This window comes from Anser anser, assembly GCF_964211835.1.
Source record: "Anser anser genome assembly, chromosome: 3".
NCBI classification, from domain to species: Eukaryota; Metazoa; Chordata; class Aves; order Anseriformes; family Anatidae; genus Anser; species Anser anser.
The window spans coordinates 33,684,698-33,701,406 of record NC_139722.1 but is presented as its reverse complement, the minus strand read 5'-3'; the positions used below and the strand labels follow the sequence as shown (position 1 = coordinate 33,701,406).

Genomic DNA, 16,709 nt, shown 5'->3' with positions numbered 1-16,709 from the left:
ATAGCTGAAACTTTAAAGGTTATCCACCTAATTAGCTTTGGAACTGGTTGTTGGGACCATTAGTTTATTACCTTTTGATGTCTGTCTTTTGATAAATTAGCTGTTGCTTTTCGAATTCCTAAGGACAGAACCATGTAGGCTGAAGCATGAAAGTGTATTTTGTATATACATGATGGTGACTATAACTCCCTGTTTTTCCTAATTCTAATTAGAATTAGAAGCAAAGTGTATGTGTGTGTCTATGTATATACATACACGCACACAAATACATATGCACAAACATGCCTAGAATTTAGTCAGTATTCATGCATGCAGAGTACATATGTAAACATGCAACTATGTTTAGTTGCATACATCTTTACAAGTGTTAGTATACACATTTAACCAATTTTCTTTCAAAATACACTTATGTGAGCTACATATCTTGTATTTTGAAGAAACTTTGTATATATGTATAAAATAAAAAGAAATGAAGCCATACAAATGACAATGTTTCTGCATTGTTGGCAATGAATATCTAGCAAGGATGAGAAGCTGTTCTTTGCTACATTGCTAGGCTGTAGATCATTCCTTCTCCCATTCAGACTGGCAAGATTGACCTCAGAGGAGCTTGTCTGGGTTGGTGATCTAGTTAATTGTTCACTCCAATATAGGAAGAAAAGAGTAGACCAGGAGTTTTGGCCTATTCCAGCCTTGGCAGGGCTTATCTCAGTGAAAGCAAGTGGCCTTATTGTTCAGCTACCATGGCCTGTATGTTATTTTAACATGTGCTAATATGTTATTTTACTAATTAGCGTTAGTCTTTTCCAGTGATGGAATTACAAATTTGTTTCACATAAGGACTGTGGAGTGCAACTACTTCCAAATTATATTACTTTTAAGACTGGTTCAGGATTTAAATTGCTTGATCTGCTGATTATATTTTTCATCTAACTTGTTAAGATAGTCATTGGGATCCTCTAGCAGTCATATTGTCTTATCTCTAAAAAGCTGTAGACTTTTACACATTTGGTTTCTATTACCTGTTAAGTAATACAAGCTAACATAGGACATACATGACATTTGAAAGATTCTTTGCTGTATATTTTTTGTTTTGGAAAATATACTGTTATTATATATACATATAATACAAAGTGAATGAAATATGTCTATGAAATATTTTTATTTTTTTTCTTTTGTGGTGCATTAGATGGGATATACAATGGAGGAAACTATCATAGTTCTAAGAGTGGTGGAAATTAACACAGTGTAAACATTAAAAATTGACATTATACAGCAAGTTAAGTTTTCACGACACTGGAAACCTGTAGGAGAGCCATACATTTGTATATATGAAGGGAATACTGAAGTATCATCACGTTACAAACATGATCCTGTAACTTGACAAGTCAATGAGAGAGGTTTGTCCTGGATTTTGATACTCACAGGGCCAGACTGATCAGCACTGTCACGGCACTGGATGCGTATGCGCAGCTTCACTTAGGCAAGTAGACCTACCTCAAAACTGCTTGCTTGAGTAAAGCTTAACCTCTGTTGAGTGGAGTTTTAAGGTTTGTCCCTGCAATGGGACAAACTCCCACCAGAACCAGGTCTGGTCTGATTCCATATTGCAGCTGTCTTGTTTTTCCAGTGGTGAATTCTGTTCTGGAAGAAAAATTTCCTGGAGAACTGGTGGAGTACCAGTTGCCTTCTTTGATGATGGTGATAAGATTTTTATCATCTAAATATTTTTCTGTACTTCTGATCGCCTTGCTGCTCTCAGTCATATGACCATGGTTTGGTCTTGGTCCTGTGGCCAGTTTCGCATCGGTGAAATTCGCTCCACATGCAGGCTGGTGGTTGCTTTGGAGATTCTCTTGGAGTACCAAAAGCTCATGAGCCACCCAGAAGACATTTTGATGACACTGGATCCAAATTTGCATTTCTTCACTCAAGCGGAGTTCCTTTTCACATTTCCATGGGAGAAACACTCAGTGCTTTAGTCTGATGGCCCATCGTAGGCTATCTGCTGAGAATGAATGGATTTAAACTGCAGCAACAAAGACCAGGCTTAGGTGTTGGGAATAACTTTATGGTGATAAGGGGAGTGAGGCACTGGAGGATTTCTGCAGGAATCCAGTAGTTTTGCCCGTCTTGGAGGTCATTGAGAATGATATGAACAACCATGTCAGGAATGACGTGGGATGGCTGATTTTGTCTTGGCCATGGAATGGGCAAGGGGACTTCCTGAAGTCCCCTGTGACACCATTGTTATAAAAGACTGTGAATACCTGGGTGAATGGATACGTTCATTATGTATCAATGTATTATTCTTTTTAACTGTCAAGATCCACATCTGTATTTTCATAAAGCAGATTAAAATCCTTTAAAATGTTCAAGACTTTTCCTCACAGTCAGTTTTTCAGTTTATCTGGAATCCGGTCATTTGGATATCAACAAGTTGGGCTGCTGCTGTCCTTCAGCAGTTAAAGCCTAAAGTCTCTGCTGCAACATGCCAATTTACTTGCAAGGTTGGTGGCGCTATTTTTTCCATGTACTGAATTTTTTTTAAAAGCATGCTCAGGTCAGTTGTCTCTGCCTTTGCATTAAATTTGTCCTGAGCCATTGCTACTGAAACAATATTTTATAATGATATTCTTATTACCTGAATGTATTTTACTATTAACATGTGTTGCATGATTTTGATACTAAGTAACTACTCCGCTGTCTCTAGCATTGTGATACTCATAAACTGAATGATGAATAAAATGTGCATGCAGGTTAATGGTCTAATCTCACTGCCTGTGTATGGACAATAGGAAAAATAACAATTACTTCAATACTACTGTATCTATTGTATCAGTATTTCAAAGCCATATTATCCTATGGTTGGAAATGAGAGTAAATTAAAAGGAAAAAAAATCCTATGCAATTTGTTTCCATTTTTTGAGTTCAATGTTACTTATTGCAATTGGACAGTGTCTTTTCATAAGTTTCATATGTTCTAGCATTTACTTCTTGATCTGCTCTTTAAATTACGCTCAAAACCAAAACAAGTCTTATCTGAGTTATGATGGAGATCTTCCATGAAAGCATGAAAGATCTGTCTATTAAGTATGCCTGCAAAATGGTCTGCAGAAGTAAAGGAAAGTATGGCTGAACCTAATCTTACTTTGTAGACCTATTTAAACAATAATATATAATACACCTACCATGCACTGACAGTGAGTCAGTAAAATATTGCATGAATAAGCATGACTATTTTACAAAGAGAATATCATTATAAAATATTTATGAAACGTCTTTGTGTAATGAACCTTGTACATGGAGGCTTTTGTCCATCGTGGGAAGCTAAAAAATAATAATCAACATTTCATTTACATATGCATGATGCTGCAAAATAGCGTATGTAAACTATTTCTTTCTGTACTGTTCAGTTACTTCTGTCATCATCTCCTATAAGTTTTATATGCAGTCATTTGTTCAGATCACTGGTACCCTCTTTGCTGTTTTCTATAGATTCTGTAAAACAAATGTCCATAAATATACTTTGATGTTGTCTTTTCATAATTAACCATTGTGATGTATGGAACCATACTGGCATTTTGTGTTAAAATGCCACTACTAGTATGGGTACACCTGCTGCAAAGGGAACATGAAAAACATCAGTTTACACCTTTGAATTTGTACAGCAATCTGGTGTAAACAGGTAGAATCTTATTTTTGTGAGCTTTCACATCAGCTCAAATATTTCAGCAAATTCCAGCTATTACTAACCCCATTTATTCACCCCTTAATTCCTCCATTCTTTGCAGCTATATGCAAAGTATGTCTCTTTAGTGGCTCCTAGGAACCAAGGGGTGAAGCTCTCCTTATTTTGAAATAAAATGATACATCAGTATATCATTATTACTGATATACATTTTACATGTATATTCCTATCTAGACCCTAACAGAAATTGTTTTACTGAACATTAAACGCCCAATCTTTCCCTGTATTCTTAAAAATACATATTTTTTCTCTGCCAAGTTTCTAGAATCAGTGAAATCGATAAGAAATATGGCTGTGCAGAGACTATACTCAAAAGCTGATCAATTCTTTGATGTCTAATTAAGAAGAGTGCTGTGTCCTCAATGTTCTAAATGATCTCATGGTATTGTAAGCAGGTTGTGATTTGGCATGCTTGTACGGATTGCACCCAGCATGTACAAAAATTTCCTTTAATTGTTATGTGAAATGTTTGCATATGTGGTGATTATCTGTGAACTCATTGTACATGTATCCAAATGTGTTTTCTATTGTGCTTGATTTTGCTGGCCATTCTTGAATGTCTTGGCAACTCAAGAAACATATGTTCTGTGCTGTCCTCTGTAATGCGTATACTCTTTGATGTTTTGTCATATTTTGTCGGCTTTTATTTTACTCTTTTTCCAACAACATATCTCTTTATATTTGTTGGAAACAAATTTATGCAAAGACAAATTTAGTAAGCTTTGCTCAACATTATTTTATTTATTCGTCTGCCAAAGCTTGTTCAAACTTTTAAACATCCACCTGGTATAAATCTTTTGCAGTTAATCCACCGTCAGACTTGAATTTTACAATTATAGATGAACATAATGTTCAAATGTCATGGAAAAGGCCACCAGATGCAATAGTGGGTTACAGGATAACTGTTGTTCCTACAAATGGTGAGTTCCATAAAATTTTGGTACTTAATTTTTGTAAAAGTTGGGTTCATTTTTACTTGTATCTAAGTTAGGTATGAGAACAGCTATTGACATCTTTCTGAAGTTTATGACTGTTCCAAGTTAGAGTTTTTCTTACCTTAGCATTTACCTTTTGGGAACTGCAGGTAGTAAGCTTTGGTTTCTTTTCCTTGGCATGGAACAAGAAGGTAAAATCCTCACTCTGCTCCTCTTCTGTGCTTTTACCTTAAAGTTAGGAAATTGCATTGTACTTCTTTCAAGTACTTCTCCCAAGGGAGATATTGCATATGTCAGGTAGTGATGAAGTGATGTCATGTAACTTCCGTAACATGGCCATAATAATGGTTGTGTAAGACACATGTTATTTTATATAACTTTGAGAAATTATCAGTGTAAATCTGATACCAGACCAGAACTGGATCATGATTTGTTAAATTATAGTACATTTTCTATGTGCATTTTACGTTTCAAATTTCCTGGAATTTATTAAATGCCCCTGTAATTTTTTCACTACTGAAAACAGGTTAGATAGAAGTTTCATGTTTGAAAATATTTCAGGAAAAAAGAAATCATATCATTCTAAAATTGTCACTTGATATTTAGATAGATTATTCTTTGTTGCATTTTTTGGTTGTTTTATGATCAACTTGTCATTGATATTACTGGATTTAAATACCACATTAACTGTTTTATATATTTATTGCAGATGGACCAACTAAAGAATTTACTCTTTCACCTAGCACTACCCAAACTGTCTTATCAGATCTTATACCTGATATAGAGTATGTTGTATCAATAGCTTCATATGATGAGAGAGAGGAGAGTCTACCTGTTTTTGGCCAACTGACAAGTAAGTACATGTAACAGAGAGTATAGCTATAGAATAGAATAGAAATAGAAATAGAAATAGAAATTAGAATAGAATAGAATAGAATAGAATAGAATAGAATAGAATAGAATAGAATAGAATAGAATAGAATAGAATAGAATAGAATAGAAGAATAGTTCATTTGGAAGGGACCTACATAGATCATGTAGTCCAAATCACCTGACCACTTCAAGACTAACCAAAAGTTAAAGCATATTATTGAGGGCATTATCCAAATGTCTCTTGAACATTGACAGGCACGGGGCATCAATCACCTGTCTAGGAAGCCTGCTTGACCACTGTCATGGTGAAGAATTTATTCATAACGTCCAGTCCAAACCTCCCCTGGCACAGCTTTGTGCCATTCCCACGTGTCCTGTCATTGGTTACCAAGAAGCAGAGACCGGCACCTCCCTCTCCACTTCCCCTCCTCAGGAAGTGCAGAGAGCAATGAGGTTGCCTCTCAGCCTTCTTTTCTCCAGGCTAGTCAATCCAAGTGTCCTCAGCCTCTCCTCATATGTCCTTCTAGCCCTTTTACCAGCTTTGTGGCCATCCTCTGGATGCTTTCAAATATCTTAACAGCCCTTTTATATTGTGAAGCCCTGATCTGCATACAATGTTCAAGGTAAGGTTGCTGCAATGCTAAATATAGCAGGAGAATTACCTCTTTTGCCTGGCTGGCTATGCTGAATTCAATGCATCCCAAAATGTGGTTTGCCCTCTTGGCTGCCAGAGCACACTGCTGGCTCATGCTGAGCCTGCTGCCAACCAGTTAGAAAACCAAATAACATAACTGACTGGTCATTCACAGAACTTTGGCTTTGACTTTTAGGCTTTTTTTGGCTTTGTTCCAGTTCCTCAACTGATTTTTTTTTTTTCATTGAACATAATTTATTGCAAGAGCAGAGATAAGAGGAGACTAGCATGTAACATGGATATACTGTGGCAAACAACTCATACAGAGGTCTTTGCAGGAGACTACTGGTTTAGCTAACATAGACTTACTTCCTATCAACTGCATCTGCATTCAAAGGGAAGACTGTCATTGACCTCAGTTAAGAAATGAATTGGACTGGATTTCTGTGAAGATTAAAAAAAATAATAAAAATAAATTATGGAATTGAGTTTTTTAATCATTTATATTTAATAATTTTAAGTTAAACGCAGCAGACTATATTCCATGACACATTTTGTCACGTCTCAGACTACACAAACAACCACAGGAAAATTACTTATGATGAGTTTCCCAATGTGTTAGAGAGGGGTATTTCATCTAGGGATGTTGCAGTTAATTTTCAGGATATTACCTAGAGATGTACAAGTACAGAGGATTCCTAATTATTCTATTTTCTGTATTTTGTGTTGCCCTGAATGCTATGCCATCAATTCTAAAATTACAGTGGATGTATTCATAACTTTCATTCATGTATTCACGTTCTGAGGCTTGTCAGATTTGTGTCGCTAATTCCTTACACACTTTTCTTTGATGTTAACAAATTAACCTAATGTCCTCCATTAATTCTGCCTGTGTTGTGCTTTGTACAGTTCAGACAGGTGGTCCAGGAATACCAGAGGAAAAGAAGGTTGAGACTCAATTACAAAGTAAGATGTTTTGCCTTTCAGTTTATCTGATGTTTTAGAGATAATTTAGATCTGGATCAAGGGCCCTATAAAGTTAAACTGTTTTCCTTTGTTACTTAGCAATAAAGTTAACTTTTAAAGTTGTCCAGAATTAAGAAAATTTTGGAAGAGACTGGGATGGAAGGAATTTGTAGCTACAGTGAAAGGATGACCTGCAAAGTTGGTTCTCAAACTTGAAATTTCATACAACTAATTAAGGAAATCCACAAATGTCTTAGTCCTATCAACAAAGGTCATCATCTTATGGATACAAGACATTGCAGAAGAAACTGCAATTACTATGGGGAGATAGAGATGGAAAGCAGAAGTGGTAACAAAATGATACGTTCCCATAACATCAAACTATTTCAAAAAGTTTTATGTGTGAGTTGTCATCTGCTGTAGGAGAACAGATCTTGTGAAACAGAATGAGAGGTGTCTCAAAATTGAGTTTGTAGGTGACAGTTGCTTTTTGGTAACATCAGCTAAAAGGCTCTTATCTGTGTTCACCTACGTGAATAATGCTTCCTCAAATAAGATATTCTATATAAGAATGTGAGTTTATTCATTATCTGTTGATTTTGACTTTTATCTACTAAGTTTCTGTCAGACATTTCTCACTGATTTGTAAGAATGAAGTTGCTCATCTGCTAACAAAGTTTTTTGTTGCCTTTTTTTTGTTTGTTTTGTTTGTGTGTGTTCTAGGATGCTCCATAAGTGCAACAACAGATTTAGTTTTCCTGGTAGATGGTTCATGGAGTGTAGGAAGAAATAACTTCAGATATATTCTGGACTTCATGGTTGCCCTCATATCAGCTTTTGACATTGGGGAAGAAAAGACAAGAGTTGGAGTTGTTCAGTACAGTTCAGATACGAGAACAGAGTTCAATTTAAATCAGTATTTCAGAAAAAATGATCTTATTGATGCAATTAAAAGGATACCTTACAAAGGTGGCAACACAATGACAGGTACAGATTTCTCATATGTGTTTATTTCATTTTTTATGAGAAATTTGCTTTAAATCCTAGTTCATTTTTGTCTAATAAGAGCACAACTTGTGTTGTTTTCAGGTGAGGCTATTGATTACCTGGTTAAAAACACCTTCACCGAGTCTGCTGGAGCAAGAAAAGGCTTTCCCAAAGTAGCAATTGTCATTACGGATGGAAAAGCTCAAGATGAAGTTGAAATTCCTGCAAGAGAGCTTCGCAACATAGGAGTTGAAGTCTTTTCTTTGGGTATGTTGAATTTTTTTAATGATTGAGTGATTAGCATTTCTAAAGCAGTAGGTTATACGTTTTACAAATTCTGGGTTTAAAGTTTTGTTATACTACTGTTTCCACGTGTGTGCCTTGAAATGGGCCATTTGTAACCTCCAGAGTGGAACATAATAGTTGTATTAATTGATAGTAATTCTGTAACAACTACCTGGAGACTAAGAAGGTTTGCAAATGCTAATGACCCTTGGCCTTACTGGAGGTACCACATTATTTTCTCATGTTGAAAATGGACTATATTGCTACATTGTATTAACTTATTTAGTCGTTTTGTTATTGATAATGACAGAACTGAATTAAACTCACATTCGTAGATGGCTGTATTTAATGGCCACTTAACATGGTCCTGTCTATTGTGTCTTCTAGGAATCAAAGCAGCAGATGCGAAAGAACTAAAGCTAATTGCATCTCAGCCTTCACTGAAACATGTCTTCAATGTGGCTAATTTTGACGGAATTGTAGATATACAGAATGAAATCATCTTGCAAGTGTGCTCTGGTGTTGATGAACAGCTGGGTGAATTGGTTAGTGGAGAAGAAGGTGAGATACTTTATATAAATGCATTTATTGGCATCAATTTATTCTTATGCATGTTTAAGGGGACTAGCCCTACTTCCTTTGCTCTGTTTCTGAAGTTTGATCCATTGCAAGTGTGGAAAACATGTTTCAGCTTTGTGCATTTAAATACAGGAGGACAGAACATGTGACAGTAGATTTGGAATAGCTCCATTATTCCGTAGTTTCAAGGGTAACACAATGCTGTTCAGTTATCAGTCTCATACAGCCAGTTTGAACACTGGCTTCACTTCTGTGGAAAAATGTACCAAAGGGAAAAATCTGCTTGGTGAAGGGGCAGAATGTGTAATAGGTTAAAACCAAGGAATGAAAACTGGAGAACACTGAAAAAAAAAAAATAAATAAAACCAACACAGAAATTAAGCTGTATCATTGCCACCTTCTGGCTCTGTAAGATTCTGTCTGAGTAAATAGCTATTCTTTGCCCAAAATGGCAGTAGAATGACTCAGCTTTCATAGTGCTCTGCTCAGGTCTGTATTTGTTCAATTCCTCTAGTATATTCCTGTGGATGTAGCTTTCGATTCTGATTGAAACAGAATTAGAGCAAGACAGCATTTCTCCTGGAACTTCTGCTACACTTGGGGTACTACAGATGCATTCCTTATATTTCTTACCTCTCACTGATGCCCCATGTGGACTTTTCTGTAATTCAGTTGTGTTTATTTATGCTAAAAATAGATGTGTTTTTTAATAAAGATTAAGCAAAAATGACTACATTTATTTCAGAAATAAAAATGTGCAAAGAAACCTGTTTATAATTGTAACTAATATTTTGGTTTGTTTTCAATTTCTTTCAGTGGTGGAGCCTCCTTCAAATCTAGTAGCTGCTCAGATCTCCTCAAAATCTGTTAGGATCACTTGGGATCCATCCACAAGTCAAATAACTGGCTACCGGGTACAGTTCATTCCAATGATAGCTGGTGGAAAACAACATGCACTTAATGTGGGTCCTCAGACTACTGCTCTGAATGTTAAAGATCTCTCTCCAGACACAGAGTATCAAATTAATGTTTTTGCAATGAAAGGACTGACCCCCAGTGAGCCAATAACTATAATGGAAAAAACACAACAAGTAAAAGTTCAAGTGGGTGAGTTAGGAACTACTGTGTTATTTTCACACAGTAGCTTTTTGTTGTTTGAACCTCTGATGCTTGCTTTAGTATCATACCTTTATTGTTTATAAGAAAGAGCTTTACTTGGAATGGTTTATTACTTTCATAAACAACAGGATATAATGCATGAGCTGCAGATGCAATTGAAATGCTTTGGCTGTTGAATACCTGTTTATAGTGGTGAATCTTTTTCTTTACAGAATGCTCACGTGGTGTGGATGTAAAAGCTGATGTTGTGTTTTTAGTGGATGGCTCCTACAGCATTGGTATCGCCAATTTTGTTAAAGTAAGAGCCTTTTTGGAAGTGTTAGTTAAAAGCTTTGAGATATCGCCTCGAAAAGTACAGATAAGTCTTGTCCAGTACAGCAGAGACCCCCATATGGAGTTTTCTTTGAACAGATACAACCGAGTGGAAGATATAATTCAGGCTATTAACACCTTCCCCTACAGAGGTGGATCTACCAACACAGGCAAAGCGATGACATACGTGAGGGAAAAAGTATTTGTTACCAGCAAAGGATCAAGACCAAATGTGCCAAGAGTCATGATTCTTATTACTGATGGAAAATCATCAGACGCTTTTAAAGAACCAGCAATAAAGCTGAGGGATGCAGATGTAGAAATCTTTGCAGTTGGTGTGAAGGATGCAGTGCGTACAGAGTTAGAAGCAATTGCATCACCTCCTGCTGAAACCCATGTTTACACAGTGGAAGATTTTGATGCTTTCCAAAGAATATCATTTGAGCTTACACAGTCTGTCTGCCTACGGATTGAGCAGGAACTTGCTGCTATAAGGAAAAAATGTAAGTAACTACTATTACTTGGAGAAATACAGAAAATGCAATGAAAAAAAATGTGACTCAGTGTTTTGTTGTTGTAGATACATACAAGAATTGATGGTGACATTGACCATATACAAATGATAATTTTAGTAGCCAGGGATTTGGTTATTATTTTCAAGCATATTGAAAGCAATAATGGAGAAATAGAGATGAAAAAAATATTGGAGAAATATTTTTTTCCTCCCTTCCTGGGTACCTAGAAACTTATTAGTGTGTATTGATCTGGAATGACCTCAGTGGATGTGCTCTGCTTTTACGCTGTAGTAAAGGAGGTTCAATTACATCCTGAGTAAAACATTACTTCCTAGGTCCATTCTTTAGCTGTCCAAAATGAGGTAGCTAATCTAAGCTCACATTTTAGAATTTTAAAGGTGATTCAATTAATTTTTATGATACAGTGCATGTCCCTCTGAAACTGGGCTTCTGTCATCCCCAGCTGTAGAGATGGGCTTAGACAGGACAATATAAGACAGTTAATGCTAGGTCACATTGAGCTCATTCTGACTATACAGCCTTAAATAAAGTAGGATATGAAAGTCTTCATGTGTATCCAAATTTGGTGAATTTGGTTAATGTTTGCCATTAAAAAAAATTCTAAATGACTAAATTTTGGTCAGCTAAAGTTACTTGAGATTAGTTGCACCCTCAGTGTCTCTACCTATGTTTATTAGAACACTAATGTTGAATAGTCCCCAGTAATGAAAACCCCACTCTCTTTAAAAATAAGCCTTTTGTTTCAGGATAGCTTTGAGGAACAAACCAGCAAAACAGCCTTTGTTTTAGAGGGCTCAAGCAGTCTTAACATCCCCACTGTTAGGCTGACTAGGCCAGCCAAAACAAGCCCAGGATGTCAGGTTTGTGTTTGTGCCTCATGTCAAGTTCCTTGTTTCCCTTTTGATTCCATTCCTGAAAAAATACTGGGATTTATTTTGTCCTATTTCTAATCTTGATCTGAAAACAAACAAACAAACAAGGATTCTTAGTTTCCACTGCGGGCAAAATGTTATTGTTGTTCATGAGACATGCGAAAGAGAGAACCCAACTTGATTATCAGATTCTAACTTAAGTGTTCATAAGTACATTTTTTTTTTAGATGAATTGCTCTCATTCGACCTAGAAATCACTGAGTTGGTGCTTCTACTCATTGTCACATCATTTGAGACAACCTAGATATCATCTTCATGAAATTTGATAGCCATAAGCAAGTATGGAAAACAAGAACTGTTGCACATATGACAAAATATATCGTCAATTAGAATAAACCAAATAATTGAGGGATGTGTTTCACTGATCTTAGAGATTCTGTGTTTAAAAAAATAATCCAGAAAGTATGTCTCACCTGTGTGTTTTTTATTTCCATACAGCTTACATACCTGCAAAGAATATGGTCTTTTCTGATGTAACATCTGACAGTTTCAAAGTGAGCTGGTCTCCAGCTGGATCTGAGGTTTTGTCCTATCTCATCAAATATAAAGTCGCGGTCAGTGGAGATGAATTCATTGTTTCGGTACCAGCTTCAAGTACTAGCTCAGTTCTCACCAACTTGCTACCTGAGACTACTTATGCTGTCAGTGTGATAGCTGAATATGAAGATGGTGATGGCCCTCCTTTGGATGGAGAGGAAACCACCTTAGAAGGTAGGCTTCCATTATTCTCAGATACAAAATGCCATGTGTTCAAATAAGAATTTGCTTCATTGAGAGAACTGGTCTACGTGAAGCAGCCATTGAAGACTGAGATGGCTGTACTATTACATGGGATGAGAATAAATGTTATTGTCTTAATGCATTTTCTAAAGATATAAAATTCCAATAATAGGCCAATATTAAATTGTTAATATTGGATTTTATTTTCCCTGCTGTGTTTTTCTGCAGTGATCTATTTATGAATGAAATGATGTGAATGTTGTGCTGTAAATAATAAATTCCCCGGCATCAGACTGTGATGCAGGAATGTATGTTGACTTCAAAACATTTAAAGACAAGAATGTACCTATGCAATTTGCTGTCTCTACATCTTTAACTTGCGCTCACAGAAATTCTATTTCATATGCCATAGAATTGAAGGGGGCTGAGGTTAGGTCAGCTGTTTTTCATCAGAACCTCATGGATCTGATCCAGTAATTTTTACTGATTCAAAACTTCCATTGATGTCAGCGTGACTTTATGTGATCAATGACTGTAAATTTAAACATGGTAGCTATACTTTTTTTCTTGGCAGAGTTGCCAAGATGCATTTCCACTAATTTAAAGGAGAAGGATCACAGTAATTTTGATTTTCTTTTCCAGTAGTTGGATACTCAGTCTAGTCTAAACCAGGCTTTTTTCTTTAATATTGATCCACTCTGCTTTGTTTTTCCATGCTGTCATTAGTGACCTTTGATGATGTAAGTGATTCCAAGGGAGCAATGAAACAGCATGGAAATTTGTTAATTGCACTTTCCTCTTAGGATTCATAGAAATACACTTTTATAAAATTGCTTAGTTTGGATGGCAAGTTTGGAAGATACAGGTTTCATTGTTGGTGTGCATATTTCCATGACTGTACCAGTCAGAATGTTTTTGCCACACATAACTTTCCTCTTCCAAGACAAATTCTTGGCTGATAGAACATGTGGCTTGTGAATGTAAGGGACAGAGAAGGAATAGCTTTAATAAAAATAAACTGTTCCCATGTTGTGATTGATACTGCCTTAAATAATTGCCAGCATTTTAATTAGATGAAATCTTAGATAGTCTGAGAAGACTGAGTTCTATATCATGTAAATTTCAGCAGCTCTTCATGCAGATCTCACTAGCAGTTTGGGCCAGACAGCCCTCTTGACAGTGAACTTTTGTTTCAGTCTTTTAAAGAATTTCAAATTGAGTATCGTGTTTCGGATCAGTAGAAAACAAATTCTTCTCTCTAAAACTAGGGTTATGAATTGCTCCACTCTTAACAGGTCTGTATTTGAACACTGAAGAACAACACTTTTGGCACATTATGTTCCAGCTGAATAATACTTTGGATAGTAAACAATGAAAACAAAAACATTTTTTTTTCTAAATTACAGTGCTAAATACTGCTAGACGACTTGCAGTACATTATATTCTAATGTATGTTGGAATAGTCAAGTCATGCTTTGGTGCACCCACTCATGAAATGGTTCATATGAAATGACACGAGTTATAGACATATCTTTTTTCAAGGACTAGTTAAATAGTCCACCATGTTTTTTTATTATTCTGGGATAACAAACTATTTCCTGTCTTTGAGGTCGTGACTTCATTCAGATTTTTTTTTTTTTAAACAGTAGATGCAACTCACATTTCATTTAATGTATTTTTTTTTTTTGGTGAAAATTTAACTTGAAGGAGTGGAATTATTTTGGTGTTTGATTTTTTTTCCTTTTACATTTACTTCGGATATTTCTTTAAAATAGGAGAGCTGCCTGTGTGTAGTCTGATGTATCTGATAATTATCTGTACATGGAGGTGGTACAGAAGCAAATAGCCACATCAGTGAAATCTCTACAATTTGTTGTTAAGCAATTTCCCCACAGTGTGCCCCAAAGTCCCTTAGATATTAAAGTTCTGCTGTCACTGCTAAACACAGTCAGACTGTCTTAAGTTTCAGAAGTGGTTTTATAAACTGAGATTAATGTACTTTTGGAGACAACTCTATTGCACTGCTGATTGTAACTCTGGCCTTAAATTTTCAGAAATGACTAATGGTTTGTATACCTTAAAATGGATGGGATGACAATGTAAGCTGTTGTTTTGTTAAACAGGATGAGCTAATAAAATGGTTGATATGATTTCACTTCATGGACTGCTTGATCAAAAGCAAATATTTACAAATTATATGTGTATATTTTTTTTGTAGTTAAAGGTGCTCCTCGAAACTTAAGGATAACAGATGAAACTACTGATAGCTTTATGGTTGGCTGGACTCCAGCTCCAGGAAATGTTTTACGGTACAGGCTTGTATATAGACCACTTACTGGAGGAGAAAGGAGACAAGTGACTGTCTCAGCAAATGAAAGATCAACTACTCTACAGAACCTGATTCAAGATACAAGATACGAAGTGTCTGTTATGGCTGAGTATCAGTCTGGGCCTGGGAATGCTCTGAATGGATATGCAAAAACTGATGAAGGTATGTAATTGATGCTATGAATGTAGTATACTTGATAAAAATTCCTTGCATGTTGACATATTCACATTGAAAAGAGAATAACCCATATTGGCCATATGTATTATGCCAGATGAACAAAGAATTATAAAATTACTCAAACCTCATTGAGAGGTAATCTAAAACAATATAATTTATCAAAACTGTTATATTTCTTTTTGAAACATAATATATTGATTCTCCAACATCAAATATGCCAAGGAAATTTGGGTGAAGAATCTACCTGTATGTTTAATTGTCCTTATGATTATTCTTCCTATTGCCAATGATGTAAGTTATGTTTCTTTTCAGCAAGTTCAGGCCATTTGTGCTTCTGAATGGAAAGCAAAGAATGAATGAAGCATTTGATTTATTAGTTATCACTGTAGCCCTAACGTTGGCTTAGACATAAATTGTATGATTCTGTAATGGGTTTAATGCCTTATTAAACTAAATCCAAGGAGTATAGACACATTACGAATGCCTTGGTCATCAGTGAAACTTAATTGAGATTTTAAGTTTATTAAACACCAGAAATAACTATCATCAAAAATAACTGAGTAGGAAGCCTTAAGTTGTTAATTTGACATCTCATTGCTGGTCTTTGGCTTGATTCTTGATGGATCTTGGTGTGAGCTTATATTCAGGTGTTAATATTTGTAAGCGTTCCGGGATAGAGCCTGTAGAAAAAAAAAAAAAAAAGGGAGCAAAATGACTTTATTGGGCATTTTAGCGTAAGGAAGATGGGAATGGAATTGTACAGTCCTGGTTACAGTAAAGTTATACTATATTAGTGCTAGTGCAGGCTATTCAAGAATTGTATTTTCAGCATTAAATCCCATGTTGAAGTAACTTAAAAAATAAACCAAGGAACTAATCTTGCTTCAACTTGTTTTCAATATCTTCTATGGTGCAGTTCGAGGAAATCCAAGAAATCTGCGAGTTTCTGATGCTACAACATCAACAATGAAGCTGTCTTGGAGTGCTGCTCCTGGAAAAGTGCAGCAGTACTTTATAACTTACACACCAGTTGCAGGAGGTGAAACTAAGGAATTGACTGTGAAAGGTGATACTACCTCTAAAGTGCTGAAAGGCTTAGATGAAGCCACTAGGTATGCACTGACTGTGTCTGCCTTGTATGCCTCTGGAGCAGGAGAGGCCCTTTCTGCAGAGGGAGAAACACTTGAAGGTAATTGTTTTTCTGTTTCTGTACAGTCATTCATTTATTTATATTGTTACTGCTTAAGTTGTCTTAAAATGTACTGTCTTCCTGCGATATCTACAGAAGTAGATATGTGAATGAAAAGTAGGCATAAACACATTCTCCTATGTTACAGGGTTTTTCCAAACCTACTGTCCATTGGAGAAAACAATGGGGTCTAGTCACTGGTTGTGGTCTCTTGGAAAAAGGTATTGCCAGAAGCAGTGTTCTTCTACACCAGCCTCTGAGATATTCTGCCTTATAACTCAACTTTTGAGTAGTTTTGATGGCAGATTGTTATTAACGTAATGGGATTAATTAATAGGGTTAAAATATATCATCCATTTGAAAATCTGCAGGGTTTCTTCTGTAC

The 16,709-nt window shown here is 35.9% G+C and overlaps 1 protein-coding gene across 8 annotated transcripts in view; it reads left to right on the top strand.

Moving 5' to 3' along the window:
- The window catches only part of COL12A1 (collagen type XII alpha 1 chain), a 97,049-nt gene that overhangs the window by 6,395 nt on the left and 73,945 nt on the right, over nt 1-16,709 (top strand). For 5 of the 8 annotated variants that reach the window (XM_083832506.1, XM_083832510.1, XM_083832508.1 and 2 more), the window contains exons 3-13: nt 4,555-4,671; nt 5,396-5,539; nt 7,103-7,159; nt 7,883-8,146; nt 8,249-8,413; nt 8,819-8,992; nt 9,827-10,117; nt 10,342-10,944; nt 12,348-12,620; nt 14,848-15,120; nt 16,052-16,324. The exons of the other annotated variants lie outside the window; for them this stretch is intronic. In XM_083832506.1, the coding sequence (XP_083688632.1) occupies nt 4,555-4,671; nt 5,396-5,539; nt 7,103-7,159; nt 7,883-8,146; nt 8,249-8,413; nt 8,819-8,992; nt 9,827-10,117; nt 10,342-10,944; nt 12,348-12,620; nt 14,848-15,120; nt 16,052-16,324 (2,634 nt within the window). The remainder of the gene's footprint in view (nt 1-4,554; nt 4,672-5,395; nt 5,540-7,102; nt 7,160-7,882; nt 8,147-8,248; nt 8,414-8,818; nt 8,993-9,826; nt 10,118-10,341; nt 10,945-12,347; nt 12,621-14,847; nt 15,121-16,051; nt 16,325-16,709) is intronic. 8 annotated transcript variants of the gene reach the window in all.